The sequence below is a fragment of the Phyllobates terribilis genome, unplaced genomic scaffold (genome assembly GCF_046119375.1).
Source record: "Phyllobates terribilis strain yellow unplaced genomic scaffold, ASM4611937v1 Scaffold_3__8_contigs__length_932513732, whole genome shotgun sequence".
Classification (NCBI taxonomy): Eukaryota; Metazoa; Chordata; class Amphibia; order Anura; family Dendrobatidae; genus Phyllobates; species Phyllobates terribilis.
This window is the reverse complement of record NW_027362763.1, coordinates 346,895,202-346,912,094: the sequence shown is the minus strand read 5'-3', so window position 1 is coordinate 346,912,094 and position 16,893 is coordinate 346,895,202. Positions and strand designations below refer to the sequence as shown.

The 16,893-nt window shown below is 43.0% G+C and overlaps 1 protein-coding gene across 1 annotated transcript in view; it reads right to left on the bottom strand.

Annotated features, from left to right (window-relative positions):
• LOC141259356 (uncharacterized) overlaps positions 1-16,893 on the bottom strand; it is a 751,467-nt gene that overhangs the window by 290,545 nt on the left and 444,029 nt on the right. The window contains exons 40-42 of the mRNA XM_073675220.1: positions 3,243-3,383; positions 3,034-3,162; positions 1,188-1,393 (exon numbers count right to left, since the gene is read on the bottom strand). Coding sequence (XP_073531321.1) covers positions 1,188-1,393; positions 3,034-3,162; positions 3,243-3,383 — 476 coding nt within the window. The remainder of the gene's footprint in view (positions 1-1,187; positions 1,394-3,033; positions 3,163-3,242; positions 3,384-16,893) is intronic.

Genomic DNA, 16,893 nt, shown 5'->3' with positions numbered 1-16,893 from the left:
TGGTGTCAATAGCCTCACTGATATACTGTAACAAAATTTCAATGGAGGCCAGAAATGGCAATATTTTCAGTGCAATTATATGTGATCCGTGTGACGGAGAAAACACAGTTTTAATTACCTGGCCTGTAGGTAACTATTTTGAACAGCAAACTGGTGTCAAAAACTTCGCTGACACACTGAAACAAATTTTTAATGGACGCCAGAAATGGCAGTATTTTCTGAAAACCTATATGTGATCCGTGTGACAGAGAAAACACAGTTTTAAATAAATGGCCTGTAGGTAACTATTTTTAACAGCAAACTGGTGTCAATAGCTTCACTGACACACTGAAACAAAATTTCAATAGAGGCCAGAAATGGCAATATTTTCAGTGCAATTATACGTGATCCGTGTGACGGACAAACCACAGTTTTAAATAGCTGGATTTTTAACGCTGTAATATGGAAAGGACCTGGCTGTATTCTGCAGTGCCAACAAGCAAATGGCGCAGATAAACGGTGTTCTCTGGATTGCTTTTTAAGCAAATAATGAGGATTAAGATCCCAAAAAAATTATTCCTGGCCCCTGAGACCTGGGCCTATGTCTAGAAATGTCTAATAGCAGCAGCAGACAGAACTGGAATGGACCCTCTTGCTATATGCACTGCAGTCTGCCACATACACTGGCTGCCTGCCTATATACACTGCCTGCCTGATATTTCTGCAGATGGATTAGTCCTCAGAAGGACTGTTTGTTGAGTTGGATATGTGTAATATACTTCTGTTCTACCTACACTATCTAATAAGCAAGCAAATCTCTTCATAGCTCAGCAGCACCTCTACCTACACTGTCTGATTCCAGAGTGACTGTGATGAGCACGGTGGCACCACGTCTGAAATAGAACTGATGACACTGTGAGGCCAGCCAATCACTGTAACGCCACAGCCAACATGGCTGCGACATTACAGTGAATGGCAGGCAATCCCTGCATGTTTTTTGGCTCTGTAAAGAGTGCCAAAATGCAGGGAGGGGACCCGAGCTCCCGCCGAGCAACCCTGGAAATACTCGGTGAGCGACGAGCATCTTGAGCAGTAAGATCCTCGAGCGAGCACCGAGCAGTAGCGAGCATGCTCGCTCATCACTACACCTCAGTATAGAACATGATATTCTATCTAACATTTGTCCCCATAGTTATTCTGATACTCACTTTAACACTAGCATTTATTGATGTGTATTGCACTGCAAAGGCCTGGAAGTTGGTGGCCTTTGCTGGTTCAGTCTTCACTGTACGACCTTGTAGATCTAAAGAGATGTCTGAGTTTGATGCATTAAGAAGGATGAAATCTCCAAGTCCATTGAATGTGTAGGTTAGCCCATCTAGAGTCATAATGTGAGGATCTCCAAACATCCCCCCTGTAACAAAGAATTAATAAATTGTTTAGACTTCATTGAAATATTTATTGCTGATGAAAGCTACCATCATTTTTATAAAATTCTTTATAAAATTCTACATAGTAAACTGTATGTACTTTTCATGCTAGATAGTCAATATTATGGTTTTTACAGGGATTAAAAAAATATGTACGGTATATATAAAATTGCCCAAATTGTAAAATAACAAAATGTTATGATTCTGGTGTAGGATTTCCCAGGACCATGGGCTCTTTCCCTGTCCCTCAATTTAGGAGGACCCTAGGCTATCCCTTTTCCCCAGATTACCCCTGAAGGTGGAGATGCTGGGTCTCATACCTTGCTATGCTCCTAAATGCATGCTAATCTGTTTCCTCCCTCACCCAGGGAAGTATGGGACGGATGGGTAGAGGATATTACAAAGCAGGCAGAATGGGAAAACAGATAGGGTTAAAAGAAAACTACAATCATACAACTCACTCCCAAACGACCAAGTGGGAATCAAGGGAACAGTAGGAGGGATAAACTAAATGGGAAAGAGGAATAGGACTAGACTAAACAAACAATACCAAATCCTTGCTGATATCTTCTGAAACAACACCCAGCAACTGATACTAATTCAGACTAATCCTTCACCATCAAACCAGGAAATACAAAATTATCTGAGAGGCGTGGCAAACACCAAACAGCTGAGGCAATTCAGGATAAAGATAGACAGAACTGATTAACCCTTGCAATAACAGAGCAAGGAAGACCTGCACTATTAAAATGAAGGTGAAGCATATCTTATACGTGTAAGGGTTTATGTAACCAGACTCTGGGATCTTCTGGCCCCTCTCTGTCGTGGTATCCCCGTAACACAAATACATTTTCTTTTAGAATTCCTCTCCAACTCCTCACTGCCACTGTTTAGGTTCCCTGCAGCATAATACACCTGTGTGGTGGCATGTTATAATAGTGGGCTAGCCAATCACAAGCCAAAAACATGACCTCTATAATGACGTCACTAGAGTAGTCTATGAGCGCATGGTCAACTCCTCACATGCGGTTTATATGGGTAAAGTTATTATGTGAGAAAGTAAATAGAAATATCTGGAAGATGGGGAAACAATCAGAGTAAGGGCTCTTTCACACAACTGTATTTTCTGTTCAAGTTCTGTCCATGAAAAGACGGACGGCACTTGGACCGATGTTATTCAATGGGGCAGTGCAGAGGAGAGATTTTTTTTATCATGGACCAAATCTCTGTGTGAAAAAAATCGCAGTCTATATGTGCCCCCAAAAAACATAAACTGGGTATATTGCCATTCTTTTACATAGGATACTGTAAATAGACTTGTAAGTTATTAATACCTGCTGTTGTAAAAAAAAACAGATTGCTTACAGATTGCATACAGATTGCATACAGATCACAAGTGAAAAAAAAAATCGTCCGAGTTTTCTGGATGAAACTCTGATGATTTTTTATAAGATCATGTGAACCTGGCCTACAGTGAGAGAAAAGTGGGGAATTAAAAAGAGTAGGTATGTATACCAAGAAATTTATTTTTACTATTTATTTATTTTATAATTGATTTTATTAGCAATGATTGGCATGTATATCATACATTATCTTATGTAATAATATTGTGTATCTCATTTACCTGGCCTTGGTGGTCTGTAGTTTTGGCAATTAATTGGTGGTCTCTTCTGCATGTACATAGTGCAGAACTGAGGATCATCCACATCATTGCAGCACCAGTCGTACGCCTGAAGCTCTGCATCTAGTACATCTAGGAGATAAAACGTATTCATTTCATTGCATCTATTTGACAAGTACTGTTGTTGTTTTATAATAAATCTTCTTACTCACTATTGCTTGATGAATGAAAAGTCCATGTCCGTTCCTGAAAACCCTCCAAAAACTGATTCTCATGATAGTATACACATCTCACACCTGCATTGTGCCTGTTAGGAGATGTGCTGCGGAAAAGTTTGGTATAGTGTGACTCGCCTGAAAGTAAAAGATATATATAGGAAATCATTGCAAATACAAATAGATTGCAGAATAAAATAAACTTTATTACAAGATTTGCTTTCGTTAAATCAATTGTGCACTTTTTCTTCAAGTTATATTTATTAAGTTTTTGGGGAAGGGAGTATTGGCATATACAACAGATTAGGACTTATTATAAGTGAAAGGAGGACTTTATACTAACCAGACAGCAGATGGCGATAGTGTGTAAAGTTATATGCTTGCTGTATGGTGGGAGGAAAGCTCTCAATTGTTGGTTGTTTTTACTTCCTGTGTTTCTGTTTCCTTTCCTGAATGTGTTATGTAAGCAGCACACGGACTGTGTGACACTGAATTGTATCTCATGTTTAACCAGTATGAAGTAAATACTGTTTACTCAAGATATCTTGCTGATTGAAGCTCTCGTAAGTACAGTGGTGACTGTAAGAAGATGCACTCTGCGACAGGGAGCAATTGTATATTTTGAAAATAAGCTGTAACAGAAATCTACAGATGAGTTTCAGATTTCTGCTGTGGCATTGTGCATAGTTGAAGTGCTCTTATGTAGAGATGACTGAACCTTTCAAGGTTCGGTTCGGCTCGGATCGGCTAACGTCTCTATGGTCACCAAACAGTTCGCCGAACATATCTGAACCCCATTGAATTCAATGGGAGGCAAAACTAAATGCATAGACAACATGTTCAGGGGGGGCGAAAATCTGCCAAAACAGCTCAAACTAGGGACAGACACCAGGAAAAGTAGTATCAATTGACCAAGAGTACAAATAGTATAATTCCGCAGCATGGATGCATCGGACAGGGCCTGGGACAGGGCTTGGACCAGCTTTTCAAGCTTAAACATTGATCAGTAACAGATGGATGAGTGACAGGTGTAGGCCAGGTGTCCTGAGAGCCCTGCCAAATTCAGGCAACAGACATGAAGGAGACCTAACTTGAAGTCCAAACATTTCCAAAAATTAGGGGGAGACACCAGGAAAAGTGACATCAATTGACCCACAGTAGAAACTTGATAATAGCACAGCAGCAGTCAGGCATGGGCCATACATAAGGCATCAGGGTCTGGGCCAGCATTTACAGCTTTGAGTTTAAGTTCAAATTAAGATGAGGTGGGTGAGAGATCGATGTGGCCTGCTGTGCTGGGAGCCCTGACACCTCATGCAACAGCTCAAACTGCTTTTCTGTTTAGCCACACTCAGGTGGAAAAAATATCAGTTTTGTAGACTACTATTGTCAGAAAAATGTAAGGATAATAACACAGGTAGTTGACTGAAAGTGCAGGCCTGCCGGTCTGGGAACCCTACTGCTACAGGCAACACATATGAAGGAGACCCAACTTGGAGTCCAAATATTTCCAAAAACTAGGGGCAGACACCATTAAAGTGGCATAAATTTCCCCAGAGTAGACATAGTATAATGGGGCTTTGACACCCCTTCCACTACAGGCAACCCACCAGATGGAGACCCAACTTGGAGTCTCCACATTTCAAAAAATTGTTAGTAACATCAGCAACTTACTGGCTGAGGTGGACTTACCATTAAAATACAACTTTTATTCAATTACATTTAAAAATGCATAGAATTCCACCGTACTTATATGCAGTCTTATCAGATCTGAACAACCAGTCAGACCATGAGAAGGAACACTGAGAGGAGTAGAGATAGATTTGAATATCATACTAGATCTAGGAATACCAAGCCATGCCAGATGTCCAATCAGACTCCTGGAGAGTCTGCTTCGGGTTCCTCTTCTTCATCTTTTTTATCCCAAGGATGACCACTGGCCCTAAACACTCCTTTCAAGTAAGGGAAGAAGTAATTGGACAGGAGGGAATATGTGAACAAGGGAGAATGTTTGATTTGGCTTATTATCCTAATAAGACCTATGAGATTGATAAAACAAGTGGGGTGATTCCAAAAAGATATAAGAATGTTGGAACCTTAAATTATAGGGATCATAAGATTGATAAGGGTGTACTTGTTGGTGGTCAAGGTATTCTGAACAATATGAACACTTTAGGGTCGAATGGAGAACCATTCGGACATTTTAGAGAGGTTACTACTAATGACATTCAGAGACAGGACAACCTAAAAATAATAAATCTTTCTAAAAGGGTCTTACCAAATAAAGAAGTAAGTTTGCTCTCTAAAGGATTGTCATTTGTCCCTATGACAAGGTTCGATGATTTTGAATGGACAAAAGATATAGCCCTGTTCACAAGAAAACTTAGATGGGCGAAATTCATGAAACAAGTCGAACAAAATAAATGTAGGGAAACAAGAATAACCCAAGAGGAATTATCTGACCTGAGCTTGCTAGAAGATCTTTGGTGTGAAGGTCAAGGGGATGTGGGGAATGGTCCTTTTACAAGTTTAAAGGTGAGGAGCACAAAGATGCTCTCCCTACTTGAGTCAAGCCATATAGACATCTTTGAACAGTTAGACACGAGAGCTATTGGAGATTTAGGACATGAAAGGGTAAAGAATAGTCTAACAGCCCTGGAACTACAGGCCCTTCTAAGTTTAGAAAAAGATCAAACTATCATAGTGAAGCCCTTGGATAAAGGGGGCAACACAGTGACAATGGATAGATCGCAATATAGAAAGATGTGTTTAGATCTTTTGTCTGATCCTTAAGGATATGAAATTTTGGATTCATACCCCACTAAGAAATTCACTACAGAATTGGAGAATATTTTGTCTAGAGCAATGGAGGATAATCTAATTGACAAGAATGAGTTGTCTTTTCTAAAACCAAAATACTCACAGTTGGCGACGTTTTATAACTTGACAAAAGTGCACAAAGGGTGCACTCCTCTGAAGGGTCGTCCGATTGTCTGGGGCATAGGAAGTTAGTACATACATTGACACAGTATTGAGATCGTTTGTGTCAGCCCTTCCTTCCTATGTCTAAGACACAATGGACGTCTTCAGAAGATTGGAGGACATTCAAGTGGAAGATGGGACACTCTTGGCAAGCCTTGATGTAGAGGCACTCTATAGCTCTATACCTCATGATGCGGGATATAGAGCAGTTGAACATTACCTAAAAATGAGGGAGATGCATCTTTGAAGGCATAATAAACTGATTTTGGATCTTCTAAGGTTTGTCCTGTGCCGGAATTACTTTCTCTTCAACGGACGGTACTTCCCCCAGCTCAAGGGTACAGCTATGGGGAGCCCTTGTGCTCCCACATATGCAAACTTATTCCTGGGCTGGAGGGAGGAAGTCATAGTTTTCAAAGAAGAGAGAGAGGAATGGACGTCAAATATATTAATATATTACTTTGGCTGAGGTTTATAGATGACGTCCTGATCCTGTGGACTGGAACATCTGAACAGTTTAATCAGTTTGTCTTGATGCTGAATGATAACAATCTGGGCTCGACCTTTACATCCACTATCCATGAAAGTTGTCTGTCTTTCCTTAATATAATGATTCAGAAGGACATTAGTGGCCGCTTGGTCATTGATATGTATAGAAAATCAATGGCGACAAATAATCTGCTCCAATGGAGAAGTCATCATCCCCTACCTCTAAAATGAATGGGCAGTTCCTTAGGGTTAGGAGGAATTGTTCCTCTATTGGAGACTTTGAAAGAGGACCAAGTGACCTTAGGAGCAGATTTATCGCACGAGGATATCCGGACCATGTATTGACCACAGCATATCATCATGCGAAAACATCAAACAGAACATCATTGTTGGTTCCCAAGTCGAAACCGGGAGATGATATGATTAGTTTGATAGGGAGATTTGACCATAAATCGAAGGAAGTAATGGAGATTCTTGGTAGGTTCTGGGATGTATTATTAATGGACCCCTATGTGGGAAAAATTATTACACCAAAAGCCTACAGACGGGGTTGAAATTTAAAGGACCGCCTAGTTCATAGCCATCTACAGCCAAGACAGACTGACCCTACATGGCTAAATTGAACAACTGTTTTGAGTACGCACAGATGTGGTGCGTGTAAAACATGTGAATATGTAGTTAAAAAAAATTCATTTACTAGTGATGCTACTGGAAAAACATATATGAAAAGGGAATTTATCAACTGCCATACTGAGGGGATGGTTTATCTAGAAAAATGTGATTGTCCCAGAAGCTATGTAGGTAAACCGAGTCGCCAGTTAAGGAGGAGGATTTTAGAGCACATAGGGGATATAAGGCGGAAGGTGGAGATTTAGATAAGCGAATGTTAAGAAAAGAAGCCCAGAGGATTTACAGATTAAAAACTGTGAATCCCCTGGGCTTAAATGAAAGTATATCTTATACCCCCTTTATTTGAGTCTAGTGAAGTTTACTTTGTCCCTTTTAATGAATAGGTCATGATTTGATACGAATTCATTAAGGAGGAAATAGTGTCTGGGAGAATGAGGTGGACAGATACCCTTATGAATATATGGGTTTGTCAGTGTATGCTCTTAAGTTGGCATAGCATATATGGTATTGAAAAATGGATAATAGAGATGTAACACTGTATTTATCCATGAATACGCTGCCCACTAATAACGATATTAAGTCTCTGTATATGAGAGCATATTCAATGTAGAGAACTTACCGGGTCATCAATGGTTAAAATCCTTCACTGCATCTCTGTAGCTTCCTTGTATCTAGGATACCTCCATAACCTCTGTGATGCTGCGGCATCCCCTGGCTGATGTGGCCGTATGTTATTGACTCCATGAAAGGGAGCCTCTGATTGCCTGATGGGGGGCACGTCAGAAGGAGAGGAGCGGGGAGATATCTATAAAGGTTCAGAGTCTGTGCCGCTGAATGCGGCTAGCATCAATGCCGAAATGTAACTCCTGTGCATGTGATCAGAGAACCAGCACAGTATGCAAAAGCAGACATTCTATATAACCATACTAACTGTATGAATATATCTATGGACTATTAGTCTGAAATGAGAGTGCATAACAGAGCAGGCTGTCTGGAGCACTGTAATTTGATAATAGGACTAGAGATGAGCGTTGTTCTACTCGAACTGTTCGCCAATCTCAAATTCGAGCTGTTTTGGGCGGTGTTCGAGCCGGTCGGCGAACACGAACAATTTGAGAAAAATTCGGCTGTTCGAGGTTATGTTCGATAACTGTTCGTGCACCAAAATCATAACTGGATTTTTTCTCAGTAATGATGAAAATTAATGTTAATACGCAGTTTGAGTGTACAGCGGGGCGGGGGGAGGGGCAGGGGATGGATCTCTGCAGGAACAATGAAGATCTCCATTTTTTTTTCTCTTTCCCGCATTTGCAGTGGGGAGGTGCAATCTGTCAGCCTATCAGCAGCGCACACACGGAGCGAAGTGCTTTTTTTCACACAAGCAAGGGCATGTGTGATTGGCAGTGTATGTCACATGTCCTTGCCCTATAAGACCAAGCCATTTTCCCCGTCGCCACCATTTTCTCACTGCTGCAGCTGCGTGTTAGACGGCACCGCTGTTGCTGTGTGCGCTATACCTTGTTAATTTCAAGCCAATTTTCGCACAAATATACAGATAGCTTGGGAGTAGGGAATAGTTGTGATTGCAGTCCTTTTAAGGACTAGGTTACAGCATTTCCTACGACTTTTATCAGGCAGGACTGTGCTCTTAAATAGATAGATTGTGGGAGTAAAGACTAATTGTAATTGGAGTCCTTTTCAGGACTAGGTTACATCAGTTCCTATCAGTTTTTGCCAGGCAGGTCTGTGCCAGTGCTGTGCAAGTTTTTTTCACAGCATTTGGCTGAATCTAGCAAAGCTAATCCTTTTTGGCCTATTGCAGAGTGTGTTAGTCAGTGGAGTAGCCTATCTGTGTTGCAAGATATACCACCTGTGTATAGAATACCAATTTTTTTACTGCACCTAGTGAAGTAAAATCTTTTGGGCATAGCATCATTCTATTAGTCCATCTATACTGACCTCCATCAGGTTGCAAACTGAATATAATTTTTTTCTGCATCTAGCTCTGAAAAAATATTTGGGCTTCTAGCAGTGTGTGGGACTTGGTCTATTAGTCCATCTATACTGACCTCCATCAGGTTGCAAATTAAAAATAATTTTTTTCTTCATTTAGCTCTGAAAAAATATTTGGACTTCTAGCAGTGTGTGGGACTTGTTCTATTAGTCCTTCTATACTGACCTCCAGCAGGTTGCAAATTGAATATAATTTTTTTCTGCATCTAGCTCTGAAAAAATATTTGGGCTTCTAGCGGTGTGTGGGACTTGGTCTATTAGTCCATCTATACTGACCTCCATCAGGTTGCAAATTAAAAATAATTTTTTTCTGCATCTAGCTCTGAAAAAATATTTGGGCTTCTAGCAGTGTGTGGGACTTGGTCTATTAGTCCATCTATACTGACCTCCATCAGGTTGCAAATTAAAAATAATTTTTTTCTTCATTTATCTCTGAAAAAATATTTGGGCTTCTAGCAGCGTGTGGGACTTGTTCTATTAGTCCATCTATACTGACCTCCATCAGGTTGCAAATTAAAAATAATTTTTTTCTGCATCTAGCTCTGAAAAAATATTTGGGCTTCTAGCAGTGTGTGGGACTTGGTCTATTAGTCCATCTATACTGACCTCCATCAGGTTGCAAATTAAAAATAATTTTTTTCTGCATCTAGCTCTGAAAAAATATTTGGGCTTCTAGCGGTGTGTGGGACTTGGTCTATTAGTCCATCTATACTGACCTCCATCAGGTTGCAAATTGAATAAAAAAATTTTCTGCATCTAGCTCTGAAAAAATATTTGGGCTTCTAGCGGTGTGTGGGACTTGGTCTATTAGTCCATCTATACTGACCTCCATCAGGTTGCAAATTAAAAATAATTTTTTTCTGCATCTAGCTCTGAAAAAATATTTGGGCTTCTAGCAGTGTGTGGGACTTGGTCTATTAGTCCATCTATACTGACCTCCATCAGGTTGCAAATTAAAAATAATTTTTTTCTTCATTTAGCTCTGAAAAAATATTTGGGCTTCTAGCAGTGTGTGGGACTTGTTCTATTAGTCCTTCTATACTGACATCCAGCAGGTTGCAAATTGAATATAATTTTTTTCTGCATCTAGCTCTGAAAAAATATTTGGGCTTCTAGCGGTGTGTGGGACTTGGTCTATTAGTCCATCTATACTGACCTCCATCAGGTTGCAAATTAAAAATAATTTTTTTCTGCATCTAGCTCTGAAAAAATATTTGGGCTTCTAGCAGTGTGTGGGACTTGGTCTATTAGTCCATCTATACTGACCTCCATCAGGTTGCAAATTAAAAATAATTTTTTTCTGCATCTAGCTCTGAAAAAATATTTGGGCTTCTAGCAGTGTGTGGGACTTGGTCTATTAGTCCATCTATACTGACCTCCATCAGGTTGCAAATTAAAAATAATTTTTTTCTGCATCTAACCCAGCCAATAGTTTTGGCCTAATACCACAGTTTGGCCACTCAGCTCTGCTCGGTTACCATCCATTGTTTTTTTGTGCAAACAACTCCAGAGTTGTGAATTAGTTAACCACCAAAATGAGTGGAAAAAGGCCTGCTGCTGGTGGAAAGGGGAATAGGCGTGTTGGGAAGGGGAAAAAAGGTTGTGTCCGTGGGGTAGGTGCAGAAGAAAGACCATCTTCCAGCCAAACTAAAATGTCTACTTCTTTTAGCGGACAATGTGATAAGATCCCTTTCTTACGGCCACGCCAATCGCTACAAATTCCAGATGAGGCACAAAAACAGCAGGTGCTTCAACGGATATCAAGTGCTCCTTTAAGTGGGCTCTCCTCCACATCAACTTCAACATCACAAATACTCCAGTCCTCAAAGGTGTCACCCAAATCGCACTTGCTTCCTCACAGCTCCCAAATCTCCAGCTGCCCGTCTGAGTATGAGGTAGAACAGATGGTTGAGTCTGCAGAGCTGTTTACTCATACTATAGCCTGGGAATCAGAGGTCGACTCCAGCGCTTCTGTGAATCCAAACGAGGAAATGATCTGCACTGATGCCCAGAATCTTTATGAGTCGGATCCAGGACCAGACGCAGAAGGTTCTGACCATAATGTAGACCCTCATTCCCAAACTGTAACTCCTGTTGGTGGAGACAATGAGGAAGACGATGATAAGACTCAAATACCTGATTGGAGCGACAACTTTAGTTTTTTGTCAGGGCAGGAACAGGTTGGCTCTGAGGACGACGGGTGTGATAACGCACAGGGTGATGATGATGAGGTCGGAGATCCCACTTACTGTCAACCCACAGTCAGCCAAGAGATGAGGTCAGCAGAGGAGGTGGAGGAAGATGCTAGTGACGACGAGGTCAGGTTGCGCCTTCCTGGACAGAGACGTAGTACTGGAAGCACGTCAACAACTGCATCCTCAAACACAACTCTGCCTCTCACCACAAGTCGTGGTGGCTCTTCAGGTCGCATGGGTGCTAAGCCTTGCATAGCCTGGGCATTTTTTCAGATCGATAAAGATGACCCAACTCGTGTTATCTGTAACATTTGTCAGCAAAAGCTAAGTAGAGGCCAAAAAATACATAGTTTGAGTACTTCATGCATGAACCGGCCGGGCCAACCACCGTCTGCCATATGTTGTGCATCCGCGGCCTCTTCATCCTCTGTGACTGGGGGGACAGCAGTCACACCTGTTTTGGGGCGCAGACCTGCCACCTCTTTACCCGCAACAGCCAGCGTGATTGGCAGGTCATCATTTTCTTTGGAGGTGGGAACACCAGCTGGTCTTGAGCGCTGTCCGACATCGATAGCACCACCTTTGGATCAAGGCAACCTAACATGTCCGCCTGCATCTTCCTCACAGACCGGCAGTTTGCCGGGGACACCCTTATCAACCCCGTCTAAGCACAATAGCCAGCCCTCGGTCCCTCAGATGTGGACAAGTAAAAGACCATTTCCTCCTAGCCATGAGAAAGCTAAGAGGTTGAATTTCACCATCTGCAAGCTCTTGGCTACAGAAATGCTGCCTTTCCGCCTGGTGGACACAGAGGATTTTCGAGACCTTATGTCCGTCGCAGTGCCCCAGTACCAGATGCCCAGTCGGCACTACTTCTCAAAGAAAGGTGTGCCTGCGCTCCACCAGCATGTCGCACACAACATCACCGCTTCTTTGAGAAACTCTGTGTGTGACAGGGTGCATTTCACCACAGACACTTGGACGAGTAGGCATGGACAGGGGCGTTACATGTCGCTGACTGGGCACTGGGTAACTATGGTGACAGCAGGACAAGGGGCTGCTGTCCAAGTCTTGCCGTCCCCACGAGTTGTGCGTCAATCCTCTTTATGTCATTTTTCCTCCACTGCTTCTGCCTCCTCAACCTCCTCTCGGTCTTCCACCTGCACCCAAAGCCTGTCTGGTCATGCCACAAGCTTTCTAACTGCGCAGAAGGGATCCTGCACACCTCCTTACTATGCTGGCAGTAGGGCTCAACGTCATCAGGCGGTTTTTACATTGAAATGTCTGGGAAATGTGAGTCACACAGCTGAGGAGTTGTGGTCAGCTCTGGAGAACCAATTTCATGAATGGTTGTCTCCAATGGACCTGAAACCAGGGAAGGCCGTGTGCGACAATGCTGCAAACCTGGGTGCGGCCCTTCGCCGGGGCAATGTCACACACGTGCCTTGTATGGCTCACGTGTTGAACCTGGTTGTCCAGCAATTTTTAGCCCACTATCCCAGACTAGATGGCCTTCTGCAGAGGGCACGGTCGCTGTGTGCTCACTTCCGCCGTTCGCATCCCGCAGCTCAGCGACTTACATCTCTACAGAAGTCGTTGGGCCTGCCACTTCACCGGCTAAAATGCGATGTGCCTACCCGGTGGAATTCAACTCTGCACATGTTGCAGCGACTGTGGCAGCACCGACAAGCCCTGGTGCAATACGTTCTGACGTATAGCCTGGGCCAACGAGATTCAGAGGTGGGGCAAATCACGCTGGAGGAGTGGTCTCAGATCAGGGACCTATGCACCCTTCTGCACAGTTTTGAAATGGCGACGAAGATGTTTAGTGCTGACGATGCCATTATCAGCATGACTATTCCGGTGATTTACATGCTGGAGCACATGTTAAACAGAATTCGGAGTCAGGTGGTGGCACAAGAGGAGGTGGAGGAAGTAGAGGAGGAGGAGTTGTATGCGGAAGGGCTAACATCTGCAAGGTCCAGACGGTCGGCAGCACCAGGGCGGCAGGCATGTGAGGGTGGGGGAGATGATTTTACCAGGGCGCATGGTAGCAGCCAAACTAGTGAGGAAGGTGCAGGAGCCCAGGAAGAAGTGGAGGACGAACTGATGGAAGACTCATCAGATGAGGGAGACCTTGATCACATTTCTGTTGTGCGAGGTTGGGGGGAGAGGACAGAGGAAGGAAGCATGATTGTTACCTCGCCACCAACACAACAGGGACTTGGTGCTCCTGGATGCGCAACACACATGAGTGCCTTCTTGCTGCACTACCTGCAACATGACCCTCGAATTGGGAGAATTAGAAATAATCCTGACTACTGGGTTGCCACACTGTTAGATCCCCGGTACAAAAGTAAATTTGCAGAAATTATTCCTGCCATAGAAAGGGATGCACGCATGCAGGAGTATCAGCAGAGACTGTTGCAGAATCTTACATGTGCTTTTCCACAAAATACCAGTGGTGCACGTAGTGAATCTCACAGTTCCAACTTGCCAACCGTGGGACCGTCAAGTGTTCAGCACTCAAACCGTAACAGAACCACAGTATCTGCTGGTAACATCAATTTTGCGGAATCATTTCACCACTTTTTTAGCCCATCCTTTGCAAGGCCACAGGAGACAAGAAGTCTGACACATAGTCAACGCCTAGAGACGATGGTACAGGAGTATCTCCAAGTAAACATTGAAGCCACGACTGTGTCACTGGACCCTTGCTCTTTTTGGGCTTCCAATCTGGATAAATGGCCGGAGCTAGCCACTTACGCCTTGGAGATCTTGTCATGCCCCGCAGCCAGCGTTCTGTCTGAACGTGTGTTCAGCGCTGCTGGTGGTGTGCTGACAGATAAGCGCACGCGGCTCTCCACTGATAATGTAGACAGACTCACGTTCATAAAGATGAACAAATCATGGATCCGAAACGACTTTTCTACCCCTGTGTCATCCTGGGGAGAGTAAAAGCTTGATGATTGGTTAAAATCACCCTACCAACCGTTTTAAGCTTTCAAATTACTAATCATGTTTATCTGTATCTTGACTGGAAAATAATTTGGGCTTTGTAGCAGTGTGCAGCACTGATCCTATTAGGCCATCTATAATAAGCTTCACCAGATTTAAAATTAAAAATAATTTTTAGCTGCATCTAGCCCGGAAAATAATTTTGGGGCTCCGAGATGCGCAAGACACATAAGTGCCTTCTTGCTGCACTACCTGCAGCATGACTCTCATATTGTCAGAATTCGAAGTAATCATGACTACTGGGTTGCCACACTCTTAGATCCCCCAAACTTTTCGATCAACCTTTTCATTTTAATAAAGACCAAAAAAATGGTCATTTTTGAAATTATAAGCATTAGCAGGTTGTTAGAAACTGAAATCAAACAGTTTTCAACTCAAAACTTTATTCTAGGTGATGTTACATTTTCACATAGGACCCCTTGTTCGAAAGGAGCTTCTGAACTCTCTCGTCCATTGAATTTGTCAGGTTTTGGATGGTTTCTGCTTCAATTGTTTTGCATGAGGACAGAATACCCTCCCAGAGCTGTTGCTTAGATGTGAACTGCCTCCCGCCATCATAGACACTCCTTTTAATGATGCTCCAAAGGTTCTGAATGGGGTAGAGGTCAGGGGAGCATGGGGGTCACACCATAAGTTTGTCCCCTTTTATGCCCATATCAGCCAGAGATGCAGATGTTTTATGTGCAGCATGAGATGGTGCATTATCATGCAGAAAAATGATCTTGCTGTGAAATACACGGTTCTTCTTCTTGAACCATGGCAGAAAGTGCTGTTTGAGAAAATCCACATACATTATGGAGTTCATCTTTAGCGCCTTCAGGGATCCTAAAGGGGCCGACAATCTCTCTCCCCATGATTCCAGCCCAAAACATTACTCCACCTCCTCCTTGTTGGCGCTGTAGCCGTGTTTGCGTGGGGTGTCCATCAACCAGCCATCCTCCACTCCATTCATCTGGACCATCGAGCGCTGCACGGCACTCATCCGTGAACAAAACAGTTTTGAAATCAGTCTTCATGTAATGTTTGGCCCACTGGAGCCGTTTCTGCTTGTGTGAAGTGGATAGAGGAGGTCGACAGGATGGCGTATGCACAGCTGCAAACCTCTGAAGGACCCTGCATCTTGTTGTTCGGGGGACGTTGGAGGCACAAGCAGCTTCAAAAACTTGTCTGCTGCTATGACAAGGCTTTTTTGCCGCTGCTCTTTCAACCTGACGTAATTGCCTGTAGGAAAGAGTCCTCAATTTGCCCTTATCAGCACGCACACGTGTGTACTGTGAATCAGCTACATACTTCTTGATTGCCAAGACACTTCATCCTGATCATCGCACAATGTTGATTGTAGTCATGCCTTGACCTATACACTCCACAATTTGTTGCTTCTCAGCAGCCGACACATCCTTTTTCTTTCCCATTTTGGCAGAAAATGTAGGCTGCTTAATAATGTGAGAGAGCCTTCTTAAGTAGTCTTGCCTTTCATTGGACACACCTGCCAAACTAATTAGCACAGGTGTCTGCAATTGCTTACAGTGATATAAAGAGCCCTGACACACATCACCATCAATGAGTTTAACTGACAAACAAACAAATTCTTCCCTTATCACTCCTAAACACTTTTTGCATAATAATTTGGAACGTGGTGTACATGTGCTTTTCCACAAAACACCAGTGGTTCACGTAGTGAATCTTACAGTTCTAACTTGCCAACCGTGGTCTGTATGGAATTGTTCAATAAAGGGCCCAAAATTAAGATAACATAGATGGGAGAGGTCTCTATGAATAGGAATTCCTAAGTATTTGATACCCTGTGAGGGCCAGGCAAAGGGAAAGTTGGACTGGATGGAATCCTATATGGATTTAGGGAAGGAGACATCGAGGGCCTCAGACTTCGCTGCATTGATTTTAAAATTTTACCATGTAACAAAGTGATCTATTTCAGCCATAACAGCAGGGATGGATATATGTGATTGAGTGATATATACTAGGACATCATCAGCAAATAGAGAGCACTTGTACTCGGTGCCTCCCACCTCAATCCACCTAATATTGGGGTTATGGCGAATTGATGAGAGCAGGTGCTCCGTCACTAGGATGTATAAGAGAGGGGACAGAGGACATCCCTGCCTTGTCCCATTGGTGATTGTGAAAGGTGATGAAAATGTTCTGACGCACCCCCTGGGCCTTGGGACACCCGGAGCCGGACCCTTTTTGGTGGATGCTGGTGGTTGTAGTCTTCGTGGCGGCGATCCGGTTCCGTGGCTCAGGGTGGTCAAACCAGTGGCGGAACTATTTATGTGGTTTTGATGTTTAAATGTCCGACTACG